We start from the raw sequence: 26,503 nt of genomic DNA on the forward strand, positions 1-26,503 counted from the left end.
ATGAAGGTAAAGAACTTTTCAGAATTGAAGACATGAGAATTTAGATTGAGAACTTCACATTAAGTTCTTTTTTTATATATAATTTTTTTAAAGTTCATTTTGAGAGAGAGCACAAGCAGGGGAGGGACAGAAAGAGAGGGAGAGAAAGAATCCCAAGCAGGCTCTGCAGGGTCAATGCTCAAACTCAGGAAACTGTGAGATCATGACCTGAGCCAAAATCAAGAGTCGGACGTTTAACCAGCTGAGCCACCAAGGTGCCCCCAATTAAGTTCAAGCTACAAAAAATAGCATGGTGCACTCATGAAAATCTCAAAAATATTGAGATTGCTTAGACATTCAGTATTATCTTTTTTCTTAATGACGAACGTACTGTATACAATACATATTTATTCTAGTAACAAGTCTTGTTAACTTGCATGTTGTATGTGATTTTAACTTTAGTTTATATTTGGGTCTTTTATTTTTAGGATATTTTCAGCTAGATGGTGATTGGATCATGGTCTTAAATGTAATGTGTGGTATAAAATGGTGGTTGAACATCTGGAGCAGTATTTTTCAAACCTATTCTTTGTGAAGCCCCAGAGTTCTTAGAAATGCACAGTGGGTAGGGAGGGACAAAGGAGCAGCAGAGTTGGCAGGACTCCAGGCTCCCATCACCATTTAATTTTTTTTTTGTTTGTTTATTTTTATTTGAAAGCTGTAAGTCTTTTACTCCCTTCACAAAATACAGAAGTACAGTTGACCCTTGAACAACATGTATAGAATACATATAACATACAAAATATGTGTTAATTGGCTATTTATGCTGTTGGTAAGGCTTCCAGTCAACAGTAGGCTATTAGTAGTTAAGTTTTTGGGGATCCAAAACTTTTTGTGGATTTTCAACTGCAGAGGCTGGGCGGGGGGGATTAGTGCCCCCTAATCCCTGTGTTGTTAGAGGGTTAACTGTATATAAAGTAAAAAAGTAAAAGTCTTATTATATATTGAGATTCCATGTAAGATTTTGTTTTAGAAAAAACATTCTGCTTCTTAAAGAGTCAAAACCTAGTAAAAGTGCTTTTGTTAATCATTTATTTTTTTTCTACCAGTTAATAACATGAGAAATAAGGACAATATGTAATAGAGTATGATTGTAAGTAGACTGGGGAGAAGTTATAGTATTTGTAAAATATGCTTAACTTTAATTTGAAAAGTGTTCTATCAATTCAAGAAAAAATTACAGTCTTTTTAAATATCACAAATGATTATTTTGACCTTAGGTTCCTCAAAGAAAGACACAATCAGGTTGCTTTGATTTGGATTCTTCATTACTGCATCTGAAAAGCTTATCATCTGGAAGGTATTTATATTAAAACTGATTTGTGTATTTGAAATAATATACTAATTTCTAGTCTTGTGTAATAAATGTTTACTCTAAAAATCACAATTCTAATAGGAATATTATTTTCTAGTTGGGTATCATTTTCAATATTAATTTCACAGAGTTATTAAGGATGAAGGGAGAAATTAAGACAATGAGTAGCTAGTGTATATTGGTCATCATAATAAATACATTGGTTTTAGCACTTAAGTAAGTTTGAATATTTCTGGTCATTCACCTCCTCCTTTACCTTACAGTTCTTTGCAAAAAAAAAAAAACAAAACCTTGGAAATGTGTCCATGTTGACAAATAATACTCTCCTTATTTTCTTTAGTCACATAATTTTGCCTTTATATTCTCATTTTTAACTGAAAATGAAGACTGATAAAGAAGATTGCATTATAGATTTCTAGCGGATGCCACTATGTGATATAAATTCTGCCTTGAAACCTTCTAGGATATTACCTATATTTTTTTTGTCAAATATTAGAACAAAGACCATAAATCGAATCAGGAATTTAAACTAGATATTTCATATCTTAAAATTTGGTTGGATTAATTTTTTATCATGTAGTTTAAGTAAAATGGATCAAATTCTCCTAATTTAATTTTATACAAAAAATAAATTAGAAAATACTGTGCTTAATGTGTTTGTTTGCTGATTTTCTTTTTAATAGTCATCGACCATGTTTAAACACTGAAGATGATCCAGATATTCATGAAAAACCATTTCTGAGTTCTAGTGCTCCACCTATAACAAGTCTTAGTCTCTTAGGAAATTTTGAGGTAATGTTTTTGAAAACTATTTTAAGAGTTGAAGTTTCTTAACCTAGACCTAGGGTGTTATTTATGTCATTTGTTTGTGAAAGGGAAATAAATAAATGGATTGTATTTTTTCAAAGCCTTGAAATCTTTCCCTTTTCCTTTCTGTGAGAAGTGAAGTTAGAATTGTTGGTACTGCCATCTTATAACTGGGTACCTTGTAGGGGAGTTAGAGGACTTAGGTAAACTGGAGTGAGGTGTCTGTTACTCTAGCCAGAGAAGGGACTTGACCACACCTTACCTGATAGTACTGGTTCTGAGTCCCAGGATGGAGGATGGTGGACTGATAGGAGCCCCTTCATGATCAAGGAGGTTAATTTTCAAAATCAAATGTTTTTTTGTACTATACTTGTAACTCTTTTGCAAATCTAAATCTATTCTCTTTTTATTTTTGGGAAAGGGAGAGCAAGCAGAGCAGGGGGGGGGGGGAGAGAGAGAGAGAGAGAGAGAGAGAGAATATCTTAATCTTACGCAGGCTCCATGCTTGACGCAGAGCCCAACATGGGGCTTGATCCCATGACCCTGAGCCGAAATCTGGAGTAGGATGCTCAACCAACTGAGCCACCCAGGCACCCCTAAAACTATTCTAAAATAAGATTATTTTAAAAAATGGAATGGTTAGTCTCCAATAATGTGCTATTATTTTATTTAATAAGAATATTTCTACTTGGGATCAAGTGTACTATTGGATTAGCTACCTTTAATTAGAAAACAGCCTTGAACATTGAATCACTATGGTGTACACCTGAAACTAATATTGTATGCCAACTGCACATCAATAAAAAAAACCAACCTGAAACATAAGCCTGTAAATGGAGTTTTAAAAGTGAATTTAATTGGTGAGGTTTTTTTATGGGAAAATAATGTAAAATTAGTAGTTTTAATTTAAATAGCTTTACTGGAGTTATGGCAGTTTGATATGTTAACAGTATGCTGTATTTAAAACTGTATTTGATTTTGAAGCTGTCTTTCAAAGTTTTAAAATAGTTATGATAAGTTGATTTCTTTTCCAGTCACTTTTAAGGTATTACTTCAGAACTGTTGAACTCTCTATTCTCTGTCATTTTAAAATGGCATGAGGCCATTGTGAGTATCACTTATTCTGCAACCTTTGTAGTAAAATAAAATTTGTGAGTGGGGAAAAAGAGCATCTCATATGTGAAAGCCTTAGGAAAGAGAAGATGGTTAAAAGATCAGTACATTGGAATGTTATTTGTGCAGATATGCATATATTTTCACTTGACTTCAGTAGAAAAATACAGAGAAGTTCTGAGACTGTCCAACCCATAAGTTCTCTTTAATTTATAGTTGTCCTTTGTATCAAGAGTTTATTTCTTTTTATTTCCATTATATTGATATACCACTATTTGTTTATTCACTCACTTGATTCTAGGCCTTTGGGTCGTTTCTAGTTTGGGGCTATTACAAATAAAGCTGCTGTGGATATTCATGGATGCATTTTTGTGTGGACATAAGTTTTCATTTTGTTTGGGTAACTACCTAGGAATGGAATGTCTGGGTAGTATGGTAGGTATATCTTTAACTTCTTTTAAGAAACTGCCAAGGTGTTTTCCAAAGTGGTTATACCATGTTTAATTCCTACTAGTAGTGTATGGGGGTTCTAGATCATCCACATCCTTGCCAGTGTTTGTGGGTCAGTCGTTTTAATTTTAATCATTCTAGTAGTTTTGCAATGCTGTTGAACTGTGGTTTTAATTTGTATTTCCCTGATTACTCATACTGTTGAGCCTCTTTTCTGTGCTTTATCATTTAGCTTTTCTTTCCCAAGTAAGCACATAATGTTTTCCAAATAATTATTTTTTTCATTTATGTTTTTTGAGAGAGAGAGAGAATGAGGGAATGCAAGCATGGGAGAAAGACAGAGGGAGAGAATCCCAAGTACACTACTCGCTCAGTATGGAGCCCAATGTGGGCGTCCAGCCCACGGCCTTGGGATCATGACCTGAGCAGAAATCAAGAGTTGGACACTCAACCAGCTGAGCTACCCAGACGCCCCTGAAGAGCAATAGATTTTAATTTTAGTTTTGTTAAATGTCCAATTTATTCTTTTCTTTTATGGATCTTAATTTTGATAGTGCATCTGAAAAATCTAACCCAACACTTCTCCACCATGGCACTATTGATATTTGAGCCAGATAATTCTTTGTTATGGGATCTGTTTGATGCATTATATGATATTTAGTAGAATCTTTGGCCTCTGTCCATTAGAGTTCAGTACCATCGTCTGCCCCTTACCCCCCAGGTATAGCAGTAAAAAATATCTCTAAACATTGACACATGTACCGTGGTTGAGAACTATTTGCTTGACCCCAAGGTCACAAAACTTTTTTCCTACAAGTTTTATTGTTTTAGCTCTTACATTTAGTTGTGTGATCCATTTTGAGTTAAGATTTATATATGATATGTAGTTTATAGTCCAGTTTCATTTTTGTGAACATGAATGCCCATTTTAGAATTGACATGAACTAATGTGAGTTCTCTAACATGTTATTCTTTCTTTTTTTTAAAAAAAAATCTAATGTTTATTTTTGAGAGGGAGAAAGAGACGGAGTGCAAATGGGGGAGGGGCAAAAAGAGAGGGAGACACAGAATCCAAACCAGGTTTCAGGCTCTGAGCTGTTAGCACAGAGGCCAACGCAGGGCTCAAACTCACAAACTGCCAGATCATGACCTGAGCTGAAGTCAGATGCTTAACTGACTGAGTCACCCAGGCACCCCTATTCTTCCTTAAAATTGCTTCAACTATTGTAGTTCCTTTCCCCTTCATCATGTAAATTTTAGAGTTAGCTTACCTATTCCTACAAAACAGACTGCTGAGATTTTGTTTGGATTGCGTTGATAATAGGTCAATATGTGGAAAAGTGACATCTTAAGAATATTAAATCTTTATATTTTTAAGGTTTTTAAAGTAATCTCTAAACCCAACATGGGGCTCACTTAAAACCATGAGATCAAGAGTTGCATGCTCTACTAACTGAGCCAGCCAGGTGCCCCTAAAATGTTTCTTATACGTAGCAAGTTAGCACTAAATTGTTACAAGTGATTATGTCATCAAGTGAGCTTAAGAGTGTTAACAAGATTTTAAGTGCTTCTCTGTGTCTAGCACCTTGAATAGGCTCTATGAAGGGTAAGAAAATTTCTATTATACCTGCTCTGGTAGAACATAGTTTTATTTACAGAGATAAGAATAACATATTAAATAATTAGGTTTGAACAGTGGTGAAGTTTAAGGATAGTTCAGTGTGCATTGGAATAGTGAGAGGAGGCCAAACTTCATAGGATTGTAGAAGATTGAGAGAGAAAAGTTGATTTCGGTTCAAATGAACATCTGAATAAGGACTTGAAAATAGTAGCAACTTTTTTTTTTAGGTTTAACCTGTCATTTATTTATTTTTATTTTTAATTTAATTTGATTTTAATTCCAGCATAGTTAACATACAGTGTTATATTAATTTCAGGTGTACAATGTAGTGATTCAACAATTCTGTACATTACCCTATGCTCTTCAATGACAAGTGCACTCTTTAATCCCCATCACTTATTTCACCCATCCCCCCACCCACCTCCCCTCTGGTAACCATCAGTTCTCTATAGATGAGAGTCTGCTTCTTGGGTTAACGCTCTTGGGTTAATGCTTTTTCCTTTACTTGTTTGTTTTGTTTCTTAAATTCTACATGAGTGAAATCATACGGTAGTTGTCTGTGATTGATTTATTTTGCTTAGGATTATACTCTCTAGCTCCATCTATGTTGTTGCAAATGCCAAGGCTTCATTCTTTTATATGGCTGAATAATACTTCATTTTGTGTGTGTGTGTGTGTGTGTGTGTGTGTGTGTGTGTGTGTGTATGTGTAGCAGTATATATATATATATATATATATATATATATATATATGTAGCAGTATAGCTGTGTTTATGTGTATAGATACTTACACACACACACACACACACACCCTATATCTTACATTCATGTATTGTAGGCTGCTTCCATAATTTGGCGATTGTAAATAATGCTGCTGTAAACACAGGGGTGCATGTATCCCTTTGAATAGTGTTTTTGTATCTTTTCTGTACATATCTAGTAGTGTGGTTACTGGATTGTAGGGTAGTTCTAGTTTTTAACTTTTTGAGGAACCTCCATGCTGTTTTTTTCTTTCTTAATTTGTTTTTTAACATTTTTTGAGAGCGGGAGAATCAACAGCACAAGCAGGGGAGGGCCAGAGAGAGAGGGAGACACAGAAACTGAAGCAGGCTCCAGGCTCTGAGCTGTCAGCACAGAGCCCAGCATGGGGCTCAAACCCACAAACTGTGAGATCATGAGCTGAGCTGAATTTGGAGGCTTAACCGAATGAGCTGCCCAGACACCCCAGAAACCTCCATACTGTTCACCACAGTGCCTACACCAGTTTGGATTCTCACCAAGAGTATAAGAGAGTTCCTTTTTCTTTACATTTTTGCCAACACTTATTGTGTATGCTTTTTATTTTAGCCATTCTGACAGGTGTGAGGCAATATCTCATTGTAGTTTTGATTTGCATTTCCCTAATGATGAGGGATGTTGAGCATTTTTTCATTTGTCTGTTGGCTACCTAGATGACTTCTTTGGAGAAGTGCTTGTTCATATCTTCTGCCCATATTTTAGTTGGATTATTTTTTTTTGGGTGTTGAGTTGTGTGAGCTCTTTGTATATTTTGGATACTAATCCTTTATCATATATGTCGTATGCAAATATCTTCTCTCATTAAGTTACCTTCTAAGTTTGTTGATTGTTTTCTTCGCCGTGCGGAAGTTTTTTATTTTGATGTAGCCCCAATAGTTTATTTTTGCTTTTATTTCCCGTGTCTCAGGAGACATATTTAGAAAAATATTGCTGTGTCTTACATCAGGGACATTACTGCTTGTGCTCTCTTCCAGTATTTTTATGGTTTTAGGTGTCTCACATTTAGGTCTTGAATCCATTTTGAATTATTTTTGTGTATGATGTAAGGAAGTGGTCCACTTTAATTCTTTCATATGTAGCTGTCTAGTTTTCTCAACACCATTTGTTGAACAGACTGTCTTTTTACCACTGGATTTTCTTTCCTCCCTTGTCAAAGATTAATTGACCATATAGTTGGGGGTTTATTTCTGGGTTTTCTATTCTGTTCTATTGATCTATTGTGTCTATTTTTGTGCCAGTACCATACTATATTGATGACTACAGCTTTGTAATATAACTTGAAGTCTGGAATTATGATGTCTCCAGCTTTGCTTTTCTTTTTCAAAATTGTTTTGGTTGGGGTACCTGGGTGGCTCAGTCAGTTAAGTGTCCAACTTTTGATTTCCACTGAGGTTATGATCTCACAGTTCATGGGTTTGAGTCCACATTGGGCTCCACACTGATAGTGTGGAGCCTGCTTGGGATTCTCTCTCTCTTCCCCTTTCTGCCCCTCCCCTGCTTGCACTCTTTCTTAAAATAAACTTTAAAAAATTTCTCTTGTTATTTGGGGTCTTCTAGGGTTCCGTATAAATTTTAGTATTTTTTCTCTAGTTCTGTGAAAAATGCTGTTGTTATTTTGATAGGGTTTGCATTAAATATGCAGATGTCTTTGGGTAATATAGAAATTTTAACTATATTTGCTCTTCCAATCCATGAGCACATAATATCTTTTCATTTCTTGTGTGTCCTCTTTAATTTCTTTCATCATTGTTTTATAGTTTTCAGAGTATAGGTCTTTTTACCTCTTTGATTAGGTTTATTCCTAGGTATCTTACTATTTCTGGTACAATTTTAAGTAGGATTGTTTTCTTAATTTCTCTTTCTCCTGCTTCCTTATTAGTATATAGACATGGAACAGATTTCTGCACACTGATTTTGTATCCTGAGACTTTACTGAATTCATTTATCAGTTCTTGTAGTTTTTTTGGTGGAGTCTTTAGGGTTTTCTAAATATAGGATCATGTCATCTGCATAGAGTGATAATTTTACTTCTTCCTTACCAATCTGGATTCCTTTTTTTCTTTTTGTTGTCTGATTGCTGTTGCTAGGACTTCAGAGTGGACACCCTTGTCTTGTTAGTGATCTTAGGGGAAAAGCTCTCCGTTTTTCCCCACTGAGTATGATTTTAGCTGTGGGTTTTTATTTAAGGCCTTTATTGTGTTAAGGTATGTTCCCTCTAAACCTACTTTGTTGAGGGATTTTATTATGAATAGATATTGTACTTGATCAAATGCTTTTTCTGCATCTGTTGAAATGATCATATAATTTTTATCTTTTTTCTTATTGAAGTGACTATCATGTTTATTGATTTTCAAATACTGAACCATCCTTGCATTCCTGGAATAAATCCCACTTGATAGTGAGAAATGATTTTTTTAACATATTGTTGGATTCTGTTTGAGTAGCAACTATTTTTTTGGTACCAGAAATCATAGTAATGTTTTTCTTTAAATGAAAAAAGAAATGAATGTGTTAACTTCTAAAATTTGTTTCTTAAAATTTATTTTGTCTTCCAGGAATCTGTCTTGAACTATCGTTTAGATCCTCTTGGCATTGTTGATGGTTTTACTGCTGAGGTAGGGGCAAGTGGTATTTTCTGCCCCACACATTTGACTCTTCCAGTTGAAGTGTCATTCTACAGTGTTTCAGATGATAATGCTCCCTCTCCTTATATGGCAAGTATTTTAAAAAATTTTCTCTGTCTACTAAAATCAACCAATTAAATCGCAAGTGTCTTTAAATTTAAAGAAATTTAATACTGCATTGTGGTAATACTTGAAAACATAAAGCATTTCCTAAGAGAAAATTGAAGGCTGAATAGAAACAAAAGTACTGACATGTTATCTCACAACTTCTTCCTGAGCTAGCTCTAACAACAAATATCCTCTTTTGCATTTGAGGATCTGCTGAAAATTTTCTTGTTTCTATGTGATTTAAAAACATGATAAAACTTTTATTAGTGACACTATGATTTCATATCTTGCTGAATTCAGACAAATTCTCAAGTACTTACTATATACTCTGGTCCCATAAGTGTTGCCTTCACATGTGATCCTCATTTCAGGAAGATTTAGGTAAAGATTTGGTGAGTTATTAAGTCTTCAGTGAGACTCTTTCACTCTCTTTATGCTGTTTGTTTTGAGACCATTTTTTTTCTAATCCTAGAGTTGTTTAGAATACTAGCTATTTCTGTTTTCCACACTAATTTTCTAGTGGAGAGTAGGATAGCTAAGTAAAAGCACAGTTTTAATTCAGTGATCCCATGATTACGTCTTTCCCATTTTGTTATTCTGATCACTTGAGAATAAAATAAGCCTTTAACTGCAAAAATGGTACTGAGTTTTGGTGCATGTTTGGTATCAGCCCTTTTACAAAAGACAAAGAGAAGTGGCTAACCCTGCAAGTCTATACATAGTTTACAGTAATGGTCTCAAATAAGGGGTCACATCTGTGTTTTCATGTTAGGTCTTACTTTGAGAAATACAGACTGCTATAGTTATAGAAATATACAGCCCTGGCCTTGCTGTTTGAATTTTCTAGCTTCCCACTTGGCCCAATTGCTTCCTCTAATATCCTTCTCCACAACCTTCTAGATTTTCAAGAAAGAACTAAAGGTTGTGAAAAGAGAAATCTATGTAATAGACAACAAAGGAAAGGAAGTTACACATTTTTAGGGACTTAAATATAGCCTACTCATTGTTGGCCCTGTTTGCTTAAGGAAAGTTGTTTTAGCCTTACTCCATTTTAAGAGTAAAATGAAGAGCTTCATACTTCAGTGTTTCATACTTCGAATGAGAAAACATAATGGTGTCTGCTCATTTATTGTAATCTGTCATTAATGTAAAAGCCCCCAATGACCATTAAGGTGGGTTAGAAACAAGATAAAAGAGTGAATGACTGAAATCAGCTCAAATAAATATTTTTGAGTGAAATTAACAAGGAAGAGAGAATTTGAACTATGCTTTTTAAAGAGTAGAACAGCATTTATCTTGACCTTGGTTGACATCTAAAAAGATAGGATTAAATGATAAAGAGTTTTGTCACTCTCTCTAGAAAGTACACACAAATGGTTATAACTTTTGAATAGATACCAGAAAGAGTATGAAATCAGGTTATTGAGTTGAGTTTGTCTGTCCTTTAAGAATCCCTGACTTACTCAGTTAAGCATCCAACTTCGGCTCAGGCCATAGATCTCGCGGCTTGTGAATTTGAGCCCAGCATTGGGCTGACAGCCTAGAGCCTGCTTCAGATCCTTTGTCTCCCTCTCTCTGCCCCTCCCCCTCCCTCCCTCCCTCCCTCTCTTTCTCTCAAAAATAAGCAAACATTAAAGAATCCCTGACTTACTTTTCTTTGATAATATTCTTCGGTAAACTTTCCATTTTGTAATTAAATTTTTTCTAAGTTAGTTTATTCATTAGGAATGGGTTCCTTTTGCAAATGACCCAGTCCAAATCTTAGACCACAAATCTTTCCTACTATAAATTAATAAAATTAATCCTATTTATTTAGGGAATCTTATTTACATTCTTGTAGTTTAGTGTGTTTTTAAAGGACTGATCACATTTTGATAATATATATCACAGACCAGCAGAACTGAGATACCAAATTCCTACTTGTTACCTTGGGACCTCTCATCACAAATAATACAAATGACTCACAAAAGATAATATTATGTACAAAAAATTCTGTTTTTGTGATATAGAACTGGTACAGGACTTTTCATGAAATAATTCATTAAAGATTAACTCAAAAAGCCACATAATATCTCTCTCCAATTTGGGTATCACTGGTAAAAATGTTCTCCAACTGTTACATAGCAACATGTCACTGTTTAGAAACTATTGAATGGTGGAACCAGGTAGAATGGTCTAAAGAAGGCATGCCAGTGGTAAATTCATGGTACGACTTCAATTATCATCAGATTAACAAGACCATATGTTATCTTTCTCTATTTGTAATTCACCAAATTAAGATAAACTTCTTTCAGTTTTACTTACTGCATGCATATTCTCTATAGCAGAGTAATTTGTGGAGTTTTTGTGTAAGAGTTTAATTCTGTTTATCTTCATCTTTCTTTTCCATCCTTAAATACCAGACAAAATGTATTTTTCTTCTTTATGTTAAATAAAGTAACTTTTGGGGCACCTGGGTGGCTCAGTTTGTTAAGCGTTGGCTCAGGGTGGTAGGATTGAGCCCCACAATGGACTCTGCACTGACAGAGGAAGCCTGCTTGGGATTTTGTCTCTCTCCCCACCTTTCTCCCTCTCTCTCTGACCCCTCCCCTGCTTGTGCTTTCTCTCTGTCTCAAAATAAATAAACCTTAAGAAAATAAATACAATAAGTACAGTAACTTTTATAGGTAGAAACATGAATATTCTGACCAACTAAAATAAATTTAATTATTAAAAATAATTATTAAATAATTAAGTTATTTAAAATTACAATAATGAATAATAAAATTCCAAATAATTTCCCAATTTCTGTCTAAAATTTGTAATTTGCTAGTGCCCCTACTGATCTTACGTTGCTTAGAGATGGTTGTGAAGTGTTGGCTTAACCTATAAAGTTTTAAAAATACACATACTCTCTTTATAAATTGATTTAATTATTGCTACCATGTTCTGAAAACTATTAGAATTGTATGTATCAAAGGAAATAAGCATAGGCTTGGTAGTAGTAGTTTTTGCCCCACCAGTTTTCTTATACGTATTTAGGGGAAGGAGGCAAGGAAAGAACAGTAATGTATTGCCTATAGCAATGTGATTATGAAAGGTAGCTATTATTTGGATATATTTTACTTTTTTTTCCTGGAACTAGGAAGAAGAGGGGCATTATATGCCACAGCATTTTTCACATAAAGCAGATCATAAGAAATTGTTAAAGCTTCATTATTATTTTGGTTAGAGATGCAGTTTGTTAATATGCTGTTTTTATGCTTTAAATGACCACGCAGTAAATCACATTAGACAAGAACAACATATGTCCTTTCAGTGCCCATTTCCACAAACATTTCCTAATATTAATATGTTAATTTAACAGTCTAAGGATGGCATTTGATTCACATAGCAGAGTCTGGCTTTCCTTTTCACCTTTGTGCACTTTTTCTTTTTACCCACCAACCCTGGTCTTTCTTACAAATCCAGCAAAAATGTCTGATGGGACAGTCCTGTTTTATATTTACTTCAGTTGACATGTTTGGTCATGTACAATGTAAAATGATGGGATATGAAATGCAGAGCATGCATTTATTCTACTTAACTACTCGAAACTATTTCCCCAGTTAAAACCAATGAAACAGCCCCCTTTCTAAGAATTAAATATCACAGTTACCACCTGTGGTCGTTTGGTCATCTTAGTTCTCTAGAAACTTGCATATATTCAATTCTAGCTTTCCTTGTTTTAATTTATACGTGTTTCCCGTTGTTTGGGTTTCTGTAGTGATTAGAACATCCTTCTCAGAAAACTATGTTCTCTAGTATAGGGAAGTATAGTACTTCTTAAACTTTAATGTACATATGATATCATCTGGAGGATCTTAAAACTACAGCTTTGATTTGATAGATCTAGGGAGAAGCCATAAATTGTGCATTTCTAACAAGTTTATAGGTGATGCCGATTATGCTGGTCTATCTCTAGTCAGAAATCCATATATGTAATTTAACTCACTGACTAAAGAATTTACTTCACTATTGGCTAAGACTTAGACCCTTCTGCATTCTTTACTTTTTGTATGTCCAAAGAACAATAAATTAGTTGCTTTTTCATTTCTCTCTTTCCACATGATACAAGAAAATAATCCTGTCTTCTAATTGTATTTCCTTTTTAAGGAACTTCTATATTGTATATCTTAATGGAAATTTCAAACAGTGTAATGTTATTTATTTCAACATCTGCAGGAAGAACAGTAAATTGTTTCCTTTTGGGTGGGACCCTCAATATTTCATACTCAGAATGTATCTATTGATGGGAATGTTTTTGCATACAAATAGAATTCTAAAATTTTAGTAGTTACATGATTTATTATACTTATTTTAGCCTTTCATATACATATGCATCAGTTTGTACTCAATTTGTCTTCTTTTATTTCAAGGGTGTGATTACTTTAGAGTCCCTTGGTAAAAGGGGTTATCGAGTACCTCCTTCAGGAACAATACAAGTGGTATGTGTTTTATAGTCTACAATTGCAATAATCATTCTCTCACATACATATAGAACTTAGCCCTTTCTCCTGCTACTGCTGCTGCAACAACTTTGGTAAGTAACAGTGGGGCTGCAGCTTTCTTTGGAGTTTCCCTGCTCTGCCCCAGGAATGGCCATGTGGGGACCTCCATAAAAGGAAAACATTAATAATCTAATCAAGGTGAATGCTTTAGAAAAATAGTATGACAGTTTACGTAACTTAAATAGAGCTGTTTTCAATGTAATTAGAACTTTACTAGTTCCTTCTATTTAATATAGTTAGTCAGACTGAGATTGACCTATTTAAAAGGAAACTTCAAATGCTAGTATTGCTTTGGCAGGAAAACTTGAGAAACAAAATTATATTATCCCTGGTGTAATAATTTCTAAATTAACCTACTAAAATGGTTACACCAAGTAGAAATGTAGTCTGACAGATGTGAGGGCAGAGAAAGCATCTTTCCTTTTGGTGTAGGTGTTGATCTAGTTTTGGCTCAGGAGAATTCCTTGAGCCCAAAGCAGTCCTTCATCATCGTTGGTCTTGGTTTTTCAGACGAGTAATTTGATATCAAGGCCAGTTTACAATTGGGTTCATCTCCAAGTCAGACCCAGGATAATCTTACATGCCCAAAAGTATATTATAAAGCTGGCTCTAGCAGACTGACAAGAATCTAACTGATATTTGTCAGTTATACCTCAAGAAAGTTGAAATTAAAAAAAAAACAAAAAGTCTAGCTAAGTTCCTTATACTCAGGATCTGGTCTAATTCAACAAGCCTTTTTATGCCTTTTGGCCTCAATGTGATCAATGCTTCACCAGACCACTTTTACTCATCACTATTGTTCAAATACATCAAGGAGTCTTCTGTACATTTGCTTAGTTCACATCACACAGGGATGAAACATGGTATTATGTGATACATTTGTGTGCACATATTGCAATATATACATATATATATATGTACATATATGTATATATATATAATTTCACTAAGGAAGAATCATTGCATATTAAAGTAAGACTTTTATGTTAAATGGATTTCTTGAACTAAAAAGAGTGATAATCATCTTGTTTTCTTGCCCTTGGCTATGTAGTTCATGTGAAAGCATGGAAAAGCTAGCTATCAGTTGTCATAATAATGAGGCATAAATCCCAAGGCAGCACGTTCATACCCCTTTGTTTGAGGACTACCAACTTTAATGATTAATTTTAAATCTGAAATTTAGGTGTGTCTTTCATTCCTTATATAGTTTAATTATTTATCAACATGGTTTGAACTTTTAGCTTGCTAGTTGTTGTGGTTGTTGAATGTATTAGCCTTAATCTTAAGACTCACTAGATTTCAAAAGTTGGATCATAATATTGATATATTTCTCATTTTGATTCAGTGAGTGATGTCCAGTGCCACGGATGAGCTTCTGAAAGCACGGGCACCAAGTTACCTATTGATGTGTTGGTAATTTGGTTAAAGTCAGATCAGCAGCTTGGGATCTTGTTTAAAAATTAGTACTTTAAAAAATAATATTCCTCTGGTTATTAATAGCCAAGTATCAATTGAATTTAATTCAGTCTTAACTAAGGGTACATATTTTGGTCTATTATAATATTGATGATTTTACACTACAGTTTTTGAAATGAATCCAACTGTGAGAACATGAAGTATTATTTAGTCTACTTGGTAACTTATTTTCTAAACTTGGAAAAATTTCCAAATAAGAAAAAGTCTCTTTTTTTAGAACATGTTTTTAATTTTATAGTAACTATACATACCTAGTATACCAAAAAGTCTAGTTTTACCTAGCTTTTTTATTTTAAAACAATTTCTATTTACTTATCAAAATGTGATGAAAATTAACATTCTGTTTTGAGTACTTTGGGTTTGACACACTTTAATAAAGCTAATGTTTGAAATAAGTGAACTGGAATTTTTTAATCCAGTAAGGGTGTATTTTGCTTACTTTAGTGGAAGCATTTGTAAAAATCTGAACAAAGAGTAAAAGTTTATATTGTCTAATAGGAAATTTGTGACTAAAGATTTTGATTTGTTACAGGAAATAAATTGAACCGTTTTTTTAAAATAGTGAATATCTTTTCATAAACTTCTAAAATGTTATTAACTTTAGTTCCCAAAACTAAATTATATCCAGTGGGATTAACTTCTTATTAAAAAGTCTATTTTATTATTGGCACAATTATTTTGCATCAACTCAATAAATCACTTTTTTAAGAAAAATTTTTATATTGTTTCTTCAGACCTTATTTAACCCTAATAAGACTGTGGTGAAGATGTTTGTTGTGATATATGACTTACGAGATATGCCAGCTAATCATCAGACATTCCTACGACAACGAACTTTTTCTGTACCTGTTAAACAAGAAATGAAGAGAAGCGTTAATAAAGAGAACATCCGACATACAGAAGAACGGTTATTGCGCTACCTCATACATCTGAGGTAATGTTTCAAATAAATATGAAAATATGTTACTTCAGAAGAACAACTCCAAATTTTTTTGTTTATTTTAATACGTGTCACTCTAGACCAGTGCCCCCTTGGAATTTGCTTAATTTGGAAACTTTTCATATGCCAAGATGCAGAAAACACAGAGCACATCTTCCTTCATTCATTGTTACTTGTTGAATTAAGGAAGTTTTCATTTATAGCTATGTAATGTAAAATATTTTATATCAAAACAAATTCTGACATATCTGGGGCAGTGAAGCACATTTTTAAATCAATGCTGTTCAATGGAATTGTAATATGGGGGCGCCTGGCTGGGTCAGTCTGTAGAGCATGGATGACACTCTTGATCTCAGGGTTGTGAGTTCGAGCCTAATGTTGGGTGTAGAGATTACTTAAAAATAAAATCTTAAAATACTGTAATATGAACCATATATGTAGTTCTGTATTTTCTAGTAGCCACATTTAAAAAAAGTGATAAGAGGGGTGCCTGGGGGGCTCAGTTGGTTAAATGTCTGACTTCGGCTCAGGTCATGATCCCATGGTTCATGAGTTCAAGTCCCCCAATGGGTTCTGTGCTGACAGCTTGGAGCCTGCTTTGGATTCTGGGTGTCCCTCTCTCTGTGCCTCCTGCTTGTGCCCTGTCTCTCTCTCTCAATAATAAATAAGTATTTAAAAAATTTAAAAATAATAAAAATAAAGTGATAGAAAAAAATAAGAAACAGGAAAGATTGGGGTGCCTGAATGGCTCTGTCATTTGAGTGTCCAACCTTGATTTCAGTTCAGGTCATGATCCCAGAGGTCATGGGATCAAGCCCTACATCAGGCTGCATGCTGAGCACAGCATGGAGCCACCTAATAATCTCTGTCTCTCTCTCCCTCTCCCTCTCTACCCCCATTTCCCCACTCTGAAATATTCCTCTCTCTGAAATAAAAAAATTTTTAAAAAGGAAACAGGAAAGATTAATATATTTCCTTTAACCCAACATACCCAAATGTTGTAATTTGAATATATAATCAACATAAAAATTATGAATGAGTTATTCTATGCTCTTTTATTGCACTAAATATTTGAAATCAATTATAGGTTTTATACTAACAGGGCAACTCAGTTTGAACTAGCCACATTTCAAGTGCTCAGTAGCCACATGTCGCTAGTGGCTACTGTATCAGGCAGGGAAGTTTTTAACCCTCATTCATTCATTCAACAAGTATTTATGTGTTGAGTATGTTTCTGGGTACTAGGGAAACAGCAGTGTGAAAATCTCTTTTCTCATAGAGTTTATATTCTGGTAATTCCATCAGAAATACCTTTCCTCTAACTTGTACTACCCAGGTCACAGCACTAGATTTTGAAAAACCATTTGTTTGCCCTTGAGGTCTGTGTTGCCAGTATCCTGGGGTAAGGTTGTGGCCCTGAAATCCTAGTGCAGTTCTCAGGCAATGAGCAAATCTGTTGGTTGGGAGAGAGCTGAATAGTCTTTTGCCTGTAACTTTGTTCTTGGTAATTTTCAGATGCTATTTATAGTAAGTTCTTAACCACATCAGTGACAGTAATTCATTTTAGCCTAACTCCTTACTTCAAAGATCCTATTCATGAGGAGGAGGCACCTCTCATCCAGGGCGCAGGCAGAAGACCTCTTTAATCTGCTGCTAATGGTGACTGCCAGCTTTTTTTCAAGAGACCTGCCTTGTGGTCATCAGGAGTACATGAAGACTGAGCTGTCCACTTAACCCCATACTTGAAAAAGTCTATTAATGGGTTCCCACATAGTACTGCTTATCCTGGGGTCTTCTGTCTGGTGTTCTACATCCTAAGGACATGTTGAACTGGAGCAATGTTTTTAAACCCAACTCTACCTGACATGAGCCTAATGTGAATGTATACAGATTGTGAGAATGAAAATCTGAAAACAGACTCTGAAGACTTTTTTAAAAAGAGAAATGGTATGAAATAGCAGACCATAAGAATAGATCCCAGCCCAAGCTAGGATAAGATTCAACTCTCTCTAAACTTGCATTTGATACCATTCCTCTTGAAGTTTAACCACCATAAATAACCAACATTCTCCAAAGTAAACATGAACTACCCCAGCTTTTATATAATCCCCACAGAGTGATTAGATACTTTAAATGCTGTAAAGAAACCTCTTTGGGAAGTATACCATATATATGTATGAGTATGGTATACTTCCCAAAGCTCTCATTTTTCTCCTTCAGATGGAGAAGGTGAAAAAACTTCAGACAGATTGAAAGAGTGAGCTGGCGTTCAGCTCACATAAAACTGGTCACCAGATTTTTCAGCTAATTTAGGAGTAAAATTCATAAACCCAAAGAGTATTTCTGCTATGCAAAGGGTAAACCAGAGAGATTAGCACAAAAGGATATGTTTGAATGTCTGCCAGATAAGTTTATATGACAAAAGACTCCAGCACCCTTTATTATGTTACAGGTATTAGCAGGGAATACAGTTCCATATACAGTATTGATAACCATTTTCATTTCACTACAAATTTCTGTCTTTTTAATGATGATTAGGCTTTATTAGCTAGCCATTACTGATGATAGCAGTAATTGTCCTCAATAGTTGATTATTTTCTGTGGTGACTTCTCAAGTGTGGAATCCATTTTAATGTACTCACAATTGGGGGAGGGCAAGTTATATGAAATAAGGCAGTCTGTGTGACTGTAAGATGCTAGGGCTGCAAAGCCCAAATGTAGTATAATTGACTGATGTGAACTGAAACTTGACATTGTAGATAAGGGAAAGTGCATGTGTTATGGTGTCAGAGATTTAAAAAAAAAAGGATCACATGTGAAACAAGCTTTATAGAAATAAGAAACATCTCTGGGGCACCTGGCTGGTTCAGTCAGAGGAACATGTGACTCTTGATCTCAGGGTCATGAGTTTGAACCCCACATGGGATGTAGAGATTATGTAAATAAAAAAATATCTCTGACATTGTAAGAAGGAAAGGGAGTATGGGAGGTTTAGGGAATAGTAAGGAAGAGGCACTTAAATAGCAGCACATACTTTAGCAATGTAAGACTAAGTATCTTGTTAAACAGTTACTCTTTTTTTTTTTTAAATGATTTTTTTTTTTTTAACATTTATTTATTTTTGGGACAGAGAGAGACAGAGCATGAATGGGGGAGGGGCAGAGAGAGAGGGAGACACAGAATTGGAAACAGGCTCCAGGCTCTGAGCCATCAGCCCAGAGCCTGACGCGGGGCTCGAACTCACGGACCGCGAGATCGTGACCTGGCTGAAGTCGGACGCTTAACCGACTGCGCCACCCAGGCGCCCCAAACAGTTACTCTTAATATTGGTAGCAAGACTCCTTCTTGCTTTCAAAATTTACTGAACTTTATTTATTTTAAAGACTCATTCCCTGAAATAATGCATCTTTTTGTTTGTTTAGGTTCCAGAGTTCTAAATCTGGAAAGATCTACCTCCATAGAGATGTACGGCTCCTGTTCTCTAGAAAGTCAATGGAAGTTGATAGCGGTGCTGCGTATGAACTCAAATCTTACACTGAATCGCCAACAAACCCTCAGTTTTCACCAAGATGTTGATAAGGAGTGACAATTTAAAGCGTTCGCTCAGTACCCAAGTTTGAAAGTAAAAATTAGCATAGAACGGAGTGCACCAATTAACATCCAGGAGGGTGGATCCTCTCCTGTTATCCTGGACCAGTTTTTATTAAAGGATTCCTGGAATGAGATCCACATATTCCAAGTAGACTGGAAACACTCATGTCCTAATCCATTTTGTACTGTTGAAACCACTTCATTGGACGTGTTGCAATAGCAACCCCCCCTTCCCCAATTAGATTAGTGTTTACACATTTTATTTCTCAGTTATTTAATATTTAATGTTTTCCTTAATACTCAAGTGATGTTTGTCTCTAGTGTTCTAATGTAGCACAAATCCTATGTAAAATCATACTATGTATTTTTGACATTAATGTTGAAATCCAAAATATATGCACAAGTCTTTAATTTTGTGTGTGATGTGTTTTAAGTACTATTCATTTAATTTATTGAAAATGAGAATGAAATGTTGAGCTTCTTTAAGATTAACGCACTATGCAAGCATGTGTACTTTTTATATCTCCAAGGTTTAGTTTTTACAATATCCCATCCTGGTTGCTATCTCACACACTAGTCCTGTAACATGCTGTTTTTGGCAGTGCAACGTGGACTAAGCTGCTTCACATTCCCTTTGCAAATTCAGATCATTATGCCCATTCATATTCCTTCTAGAACTCCTTACTCCCAAAACAGTTCTATTTTTCCTTAATTGCTACTACAGAAGCTTTACATTAAATTGCTGTCCCATGCTAGATAACTTTTGCAAATTGTTAAAAAAAAATATGTACTTTGAAAACAAATTAATATTTATATTGTAAATATACGCAAAAACAAAGAAACGTGTATTTGGCTTTTATTTTTAGATGAGATCTTCATGTGATTAAGTGAATTTCTGATAACCATCAGACAGTTTCCATTCTAGCTTTACAGCTGACAAGAGGGGAAGGAAGATGTCTTGAGCCTCTTCCCCAAAGAAATTTATCATGTTCTTGCTCAGGGTCACAATAGGAAAACCACTGAGGAAGGGAATTGATTGAATGCATCAAAAGCCCTCCTTCCATCCCCCTAAAAAGAAGAATGGTTTTAGATGTTTGTGCAGGGACAGTGGGCAACAGCAGATCAGATGACAAGGCACAGATACTGGGAATGCTGGTACAAAGCAACAAGTGCAGGTAGAGAATACATACTACTCAAGTAGGCCACACCAAGAGACCTGGGAGTCAAAGACCAGGTGAGTGCTTTGGAATTTTGGAGATGAGAAGGTCCTTATATTGGGATCCAGATAATGGATAGACTATTCAAGGGAAATCAGACCAGTGATGAGTATGTGACTGCAGGCTGTGGGGTGGCCAGCAAGAAGCCTCTTATAAATAACTTTTAAAATACTTGCTGAGGCATCTGGTGTCTCCGTCACTTGAGCATCTGACTTTAGACTTTGGCTCAGGTCATAATCCCAGGTGTGGGATTGAGCCCACATCCAGCTCCCTGCTGAGCATGGAGTCTACTCCCCCCCCCGCCCCCACTTGTGCATTCTCTTTCTCTCTCTCTCAAGTAAGTAAATAAATAAAATACCAGCTCAAAGAGAAAAGGCCACTTACATTCCATAAAGCTAAAAAAAAGTTTTCGATGGCACACATTTTTGAAGACTTATTCTTGATTTTCAGGCTGTGAAAACAACATGGAATTAGGACCCAAAATGTTGGGATTGTAATTCTAGCTCTAATAGCATCTGATGGGACTGACTCCAGGAATCCTCTAACCTTTCTGGGTCTGTGTGAGAGAATAGAGTGAGAGTATTGATAATATGCCTTCTTAAATTCTGTCATATGATTTTTGGAATTGGCATTCCAATATATCTATCTAGACTTACTCATTTGACCAAAGTAAATATTGACAATTTTGAGTGCAACTTGGAAAACACCAAGTAGTTAAACCATCAAAATGCTTTAAAAAAAAAAAAAAAGTTATTCTTTGACCTCTCCAGTAATCCAAAAATTAGTAATATATGTTGGATAGAGGTGTCTTCTTATGTGGATACCTCACTGCAACTTTTCTAGAATTACTGCTAGTACATGGTTTTTCTCATTTCTGGGTATTTTAAAGAAAATTTCAAGAAGATGATTGCAACATCTGGTTGCATCCTGTGCCCTTCCTGGCAAGGGAAACATGCTGGCATTTTGTCCCTCTTCTTCTTAGGGTCTTTTATGCCCATGTTTTTTCCACTTCAGGTATGGTGACCAAGTACAAATCTGCTCTCCCTTGCCCTGGCACTATCTCTATTGTAATAGTTCTTTTCCTACCTGTCTTTTGTCACAGGCAGAGTCTTTACCACTCTTGCCATATCACGCCTCTTTGTATTCATAGACCATGTCACTAGATTGACTGTTGGCATGCAGGTAAAGATACCAGCAGACAACCTGTCCACCTGTGGTAGGTAATGGGGATCTCATTTACCACAGGCTCACTTGACAGTTCTGCACTCTAACCCAATGAATCATACTAATAATTTGCTTTGAAAAAGAACTCCAAGTCACAACCAACCTGCAGAAAGTCCTTGGGAATGTTCTTATCTGATGAGAATTAAAAATAGTGATGAAGGGGCGCCTGGGTGGCTCGGTCGGTTGGGCGGCCAACTTCGGTTCAGGTCATGATCTCACGGTCCGTGAGTTCGAGCCCCGCGTCGGGCTCTGTGCTGACAGCTCAGAGCCTGGAGCCTGTTTCAGATTCTGTGTCTCCCTCTCTCTGACCCTCCCCCGTTCATGCTCTGTCTCTCTCTGTCTCAAAAATAAATAAACGTTAAAAAAAAAAAGAAAAAGGAAAAATAGTGATGAAATGGGTGGGGACTGAATGGAAGGCATCCAAAAGAAGATTCCTTCTTCCTGCCATTTCCCCAGACCAGGTCTTTGTCATTCCCAGCCCGAAAGAAAGGAAAGCATTTCTCTTTCAAGGCTTCGTTCTAAGGATCTTCACTCTTACTTAGGTTTGTGAATCAAGTGGTGATCCTTTTTCAAACTTAATTTTAAAAATTCATGCAATATATGTTCATTATAAAAATTTTCACACTACATAATTATGTAAACATGAAAGTCCCTTTCTCTGTTCACCCTTGTAGCTATCATTTTACAGAGGTGGTCACTGTTAAACTTTTGGTATTTGACACCCCATATGGTCTACTAGATCTAGGAATACAGTGTCAGTCTAGATGGGAAGAAGGCTTTTCATCATGGTAGGAATTCATTCTCAATTCCTAAAACTATATGTGCATTGGAATCAGCCCCTTTTACTCTATCATGGATAATCTATGAAAAAGATGTCCTTTCTAAAAATTTTTATTATGGAAGTACAGTTGACGATATGTATTTTAAACTTGGACACTGGGAGGAGGAAGAGAACATGTGAATGCCTACTACGAATGTGCCAGGCACTGTAAACAATTTATATGTTATTTAATACTTACAGCCATACTGCAGAGAGTATAGATATTCTATAATGAAAGAAAAGGAAGTTTGAAGAGCTTGCCCGGAGTCTCACTGTTAGAAGAATCAGGAATCAAATCTGAGTTAAAGCTTATGTCTTTTCCACCCTACTACATGGGCATTTTGCCTCTTTTTCCATTCTTTCCACTAGTATTTATGGCCTGGCATAGAATATATTTTTCATCAATATTCTTGGCAATACAGCTTATAATATGTGTGTGATAAGTGACATATATAAGGCATGCCTATTAATCATTGGGGGGGGGGGGAGGGGGGAAGACTTAAAAAGACTTCAGGAAGGAAGGAAGGAATGTCCTAAACCAACTCAGAGGCCATCCAACTTAGTATACTGTCAGGAGGCACTCAAGTAAAGTTAAGGGAAAGTTTAGAAATACATTGTGGTAAATATTTTATGAGATTTAAAATGTTGAAAGTTTGTGAAGTCTCTTCTAGACCCCACTGTTCATTATTATTTTAAATTCATTCAAAATTTTCCTGTCTGAATTTTCAATTCATATAAAGATCTCTCATCTCAGTCCCTAGAGAAGTGGCATCCTCCAATTTCTAAGTTCCATTGCCAGTACTCAAGTGGTTGAAACTGCTCTCTATAGTTATCTGGCCTGTATTACCTATTCAGGTAATCTTTGTTCCCTGGGCTTAGCTCTCAGAAATCACCATTTATCCTCAGGGGTTGTGGCACTCAGTGGCTCAGTTGACTTCCCGAATGTATCTTCCAGGCTCTTCCTATAGCGTCCTTTTATTAAAAGTATATTCTGTTCTTGGGGCATCTAGCTGGCTTGGTCAGTAGAGTATGCAACTCTTGATCTCAGGGTTAACTTTGAGCCCCACACTGGGTATAGAGATTACTTAAAAATAACATCTTTAAAAAAATAAGCTGGTGCCACCTTCCTCGAGGATACCTGGGCTAAGGAACCAGTGCCGGTTGCATCTTTCACTAAGGAGGCCTCGCTACAATTCTGCCCATCCTTAGCCCCTTCATCAAATATGCCACCATAATTGACCAGGCCACATCCTACAACTATCCAGTGCCCCTCTGAGATGATGGGGACATGCCCGACATGCCCAGCCACCCCCAGGACCCCAAGATCCAGGCCTGGAGTGGCTGAAGAAATTGTGAGCACTGCTGGTGACATAGAGGAGGCCGCCTCCCCTCTGGCCAATAAAATGCAAAATGCAGCCACAAGGGGGTAAATGTATTCTGTTCTTGATCCTTGCTACAATCTCAGCAACGATGTAGGTGGATTTCCTCTCTCAGCTGCTTGAGGAATGGATGTGGTGGAACATTATTTCCTTGACTCGTACAAACTCTTGAGCTAGTGCACCTAAGCCTCTAAAAGACCTCTGGTCTTTTTAAAGCTTTTTTACACCTACCAAGTTCCAAGCCTGAAAAATCTTGTGCAGGTGTGGATCAGAATCACCAGGGGAGCTTTGGTTAAACATGAATACTTGAACCTTGCCTCAGACCTAATGAGGATCTCTGTTAATATGGTTTTTCAGTGATTCTAATCCCTGTGGCTAATTTAATTAATTAAAGTGATATAAAATTTAAAATTCAGTTTCTCAGTTGTACTAGTCACATTTTAAATGCTTGATAGTCAAGGGCGCCTGGGTGGCTCAGTCGGTTAAGCGGCCGACTTCGTCTCAGGTCATGATCTCCCGGTCCATGAGTTCAAGCCCCAAATCGGGCTCTGTGCTGACAGCTCAGAGCCTGGAGCCTGTTTCAGATTCTGTGTATCCCTCTCTCTGACCCTCCTCCGTTCATGCTCTGTGTCTCTCTGTCTCAAAAATAAAATAAAACGTTAACAACAACAAAAAAATGCTTGATAGTCAAATATGGGTAGTAGCAATTGTATTGGTAGCACAGATAGAGAATATTTCCATCATCACGGAAAGTTCTATTGCATAGCACTGATCTGGAATACATAGATGGCAGCTGAACCTATGAGGTGGAAGTGATCTGGAGAGTGTAAACTTGAAAAAGAAGGGATCCAAGGATAGAACTGTTAGAATCCTCCCTTTAAGAGGCAGGAAAAGGGGTGTCAGGATGGTTCAGTTGGTTAAGCATCTGACTCTTGGTTTTGGCTCAGGTCATGATCTTGCAGCTTGTGGGTTCAAGCAGCTCAGAGCCTGTTTGGGATTCTCTCTCTCTTTACCTCTCTCTCTTTCTCTCTCTGCCCCTCCCCTGCTCTCAAAAAATAAACAAACTTAATAAAAAGAAAGAGGCAAGTAAAGATTCAGCAAAGGAGATTAAGAGGAGATGGCCAGAGAAGTAGGAGAGAATAAGAGAGTAGTATCCTAGAGGCCAAGAGAAAAAAGTTTTGAAAAACAGGATTCTGGTGATTAGTGTGCAATTTTAAACATTAAGGTACATGGTTAATGATGCAGGGGAGTGTTACCTGGGGAAGGATGGCTTCTCACGTCCCCACAATGGGGCACTGACCTTTGTAAATTCCCCATTGACCAAAGTCTCCCTCCCAGAAATTCAATCTTGCCCTCACGTGCATGTCACTATCTTTCAGGAACAGAATCTCTTTATCCAAGATCACATATACTAATTTTTTTTTATATATGGGTGTCTCAGATTTTAACTCAAGCTCGCAAATATATTGATGTAGGATATATACCAGAATGCCAATTTATTAATAAAAATACAACTGTTAGACACTTCAGTTAGCCTAACTAGTTAATTCTCCTTTCTCCCTATTGTTTGACACGAAGGGAAGGCAAATTTTCAGTAGGTTGTTTTGTGAGTATGGAATGAGAACAAATAGTTGATCTTAAGAAGTTTCTCAGCTGCCCACTTAAAGCACTCTCAAGGGATATCTTTGTCAAAGAGTTGGCATCTTGAATTCTTGTATTTTAGGTACTTGCTTGCCTGACAAACTTCTTGCTTTTCTCCAAAAGGAGTGCAGTACCACACTTGGATTTTCAAGTTGCAATCCCCATGCAATTCTTCCTGTCTGAAATTCTTCCTAGGAAACTGGTTCTTTTGATGGTTTCCAAATTCCCGCAGGATTGCATTCATTACCCGCTGCTTTTTACTAGTTTAACTCTTAGAGGGCAACTTTTTCCAAGTTTCTGACAAACTCTTCATTGGAACCACCCTGTACAGTATTGCCGGTAGCTATCCAGATGTTAATTATTATGAGGATTAAATGTAAAGCCAACAGATTTGGTAGTTAAAGTCATTGGAATAGTTTGGTGTCAGGGGTTTCAGTCAAGTTGTGGGAGTGGACCTCCGGGAGTAGACAAATGAACGGAATTTGAATTCTTTCGTCAGATATTTATTTAACATCTAGGAAATGCTGGGCTCTGGGAGTGAAACATAAGCGAATATGGACGAGGTCCCTGTCCTGATGTGGCTTATTTGAGCAGGAAAGGTGTCATTAATAATCATATGTCTAATGGTACAGCGTATGTTGCTGAAGATACAGACATGTGAAGACATTTAAGAAATGGATCTGACCTAGGGTAGGGGCTCAAGAAAAGCCTGAGGCAATGACGTAGAATCTGGGATGTGAAAGATGAATGTGGTTAAGTACGAAAAGGGGAGCGGGAAGAGGCTTGTGGAGGGAAGGAGCACAGAGCTTTGA

At 36.2% G+C, this 26,503-nt stretch overlaps 1 protein-coding gene and 1 pseudogene across 5 annotated transcripts in view; both read left to right on the forward strand.

Annotated features, from left to right (window-relative positions):
- FAM214A (family with sequence similarity 214 member A) overlaps window positions 1–19,821 on the forward strand; it is an 88,814-nt gene extending 68,993 nt beyond the window's left edge. For 4 of the 5 annotated variants that reach the window (XM_043555393.1, XM_043555391.1, XM_043555392.1 and 1 more), the window contains exons 8-13: window positions 1,260–1,339; window positions 2,038–2,146; window positions 8,698–8,856; window positions 13,272–13,340; window positions 15,614–15,813; window positions 19,242–19,821. In XM_043555393.1, coding sequence (XP_043411328.1) covers window positions 1,260–1,339; window positions 2,038–2,146; window positions 8,698–8,856; window positions 13,272–13,340; window positions 15,614–15,813; window positions 19,242–19,395 — 771 coding nt within the window. In that variant the 3' untranslated portion in view covers window positions 19,396–19,821. Of the gene's footprint in view, window positions 1–1,259; window positions 1,340–2,037; window positions 2,147–8,697; window positions 8,857–13,271; window positions 13,436–15,613; window positions 15,814–19,241 lie in introns of those variants that run through there. The other variant, XR_006293295.1, reaches the window with a different exon arrangement.
- Window positions 19,822–20,500: 679 nt separating this feature from the next.
- Window positions 20,501–24,027, forward strand: LOC122468014 (annotated as a pseudogene).
- The last annotated feature ends 2,476 nt before the right edge of the window (window positions 24,028–26,503 follow it).

Source organism: Prionailurus bengalensis, chromosome B3, assembly GCF_016509475.1.
Source record: "Prionailurus bengalensis isolate Pbe53 chromosome B3, Fcat_Pben_1.1_paternal_pri, whole genome shotgun sequence".
Classification (NCBI taxonomy): Eukaryota; Metazoa; Chordata; class Mammalia; order Carnivora; family Felidae; genus Prionailurus; species Prionailurus bengalensis.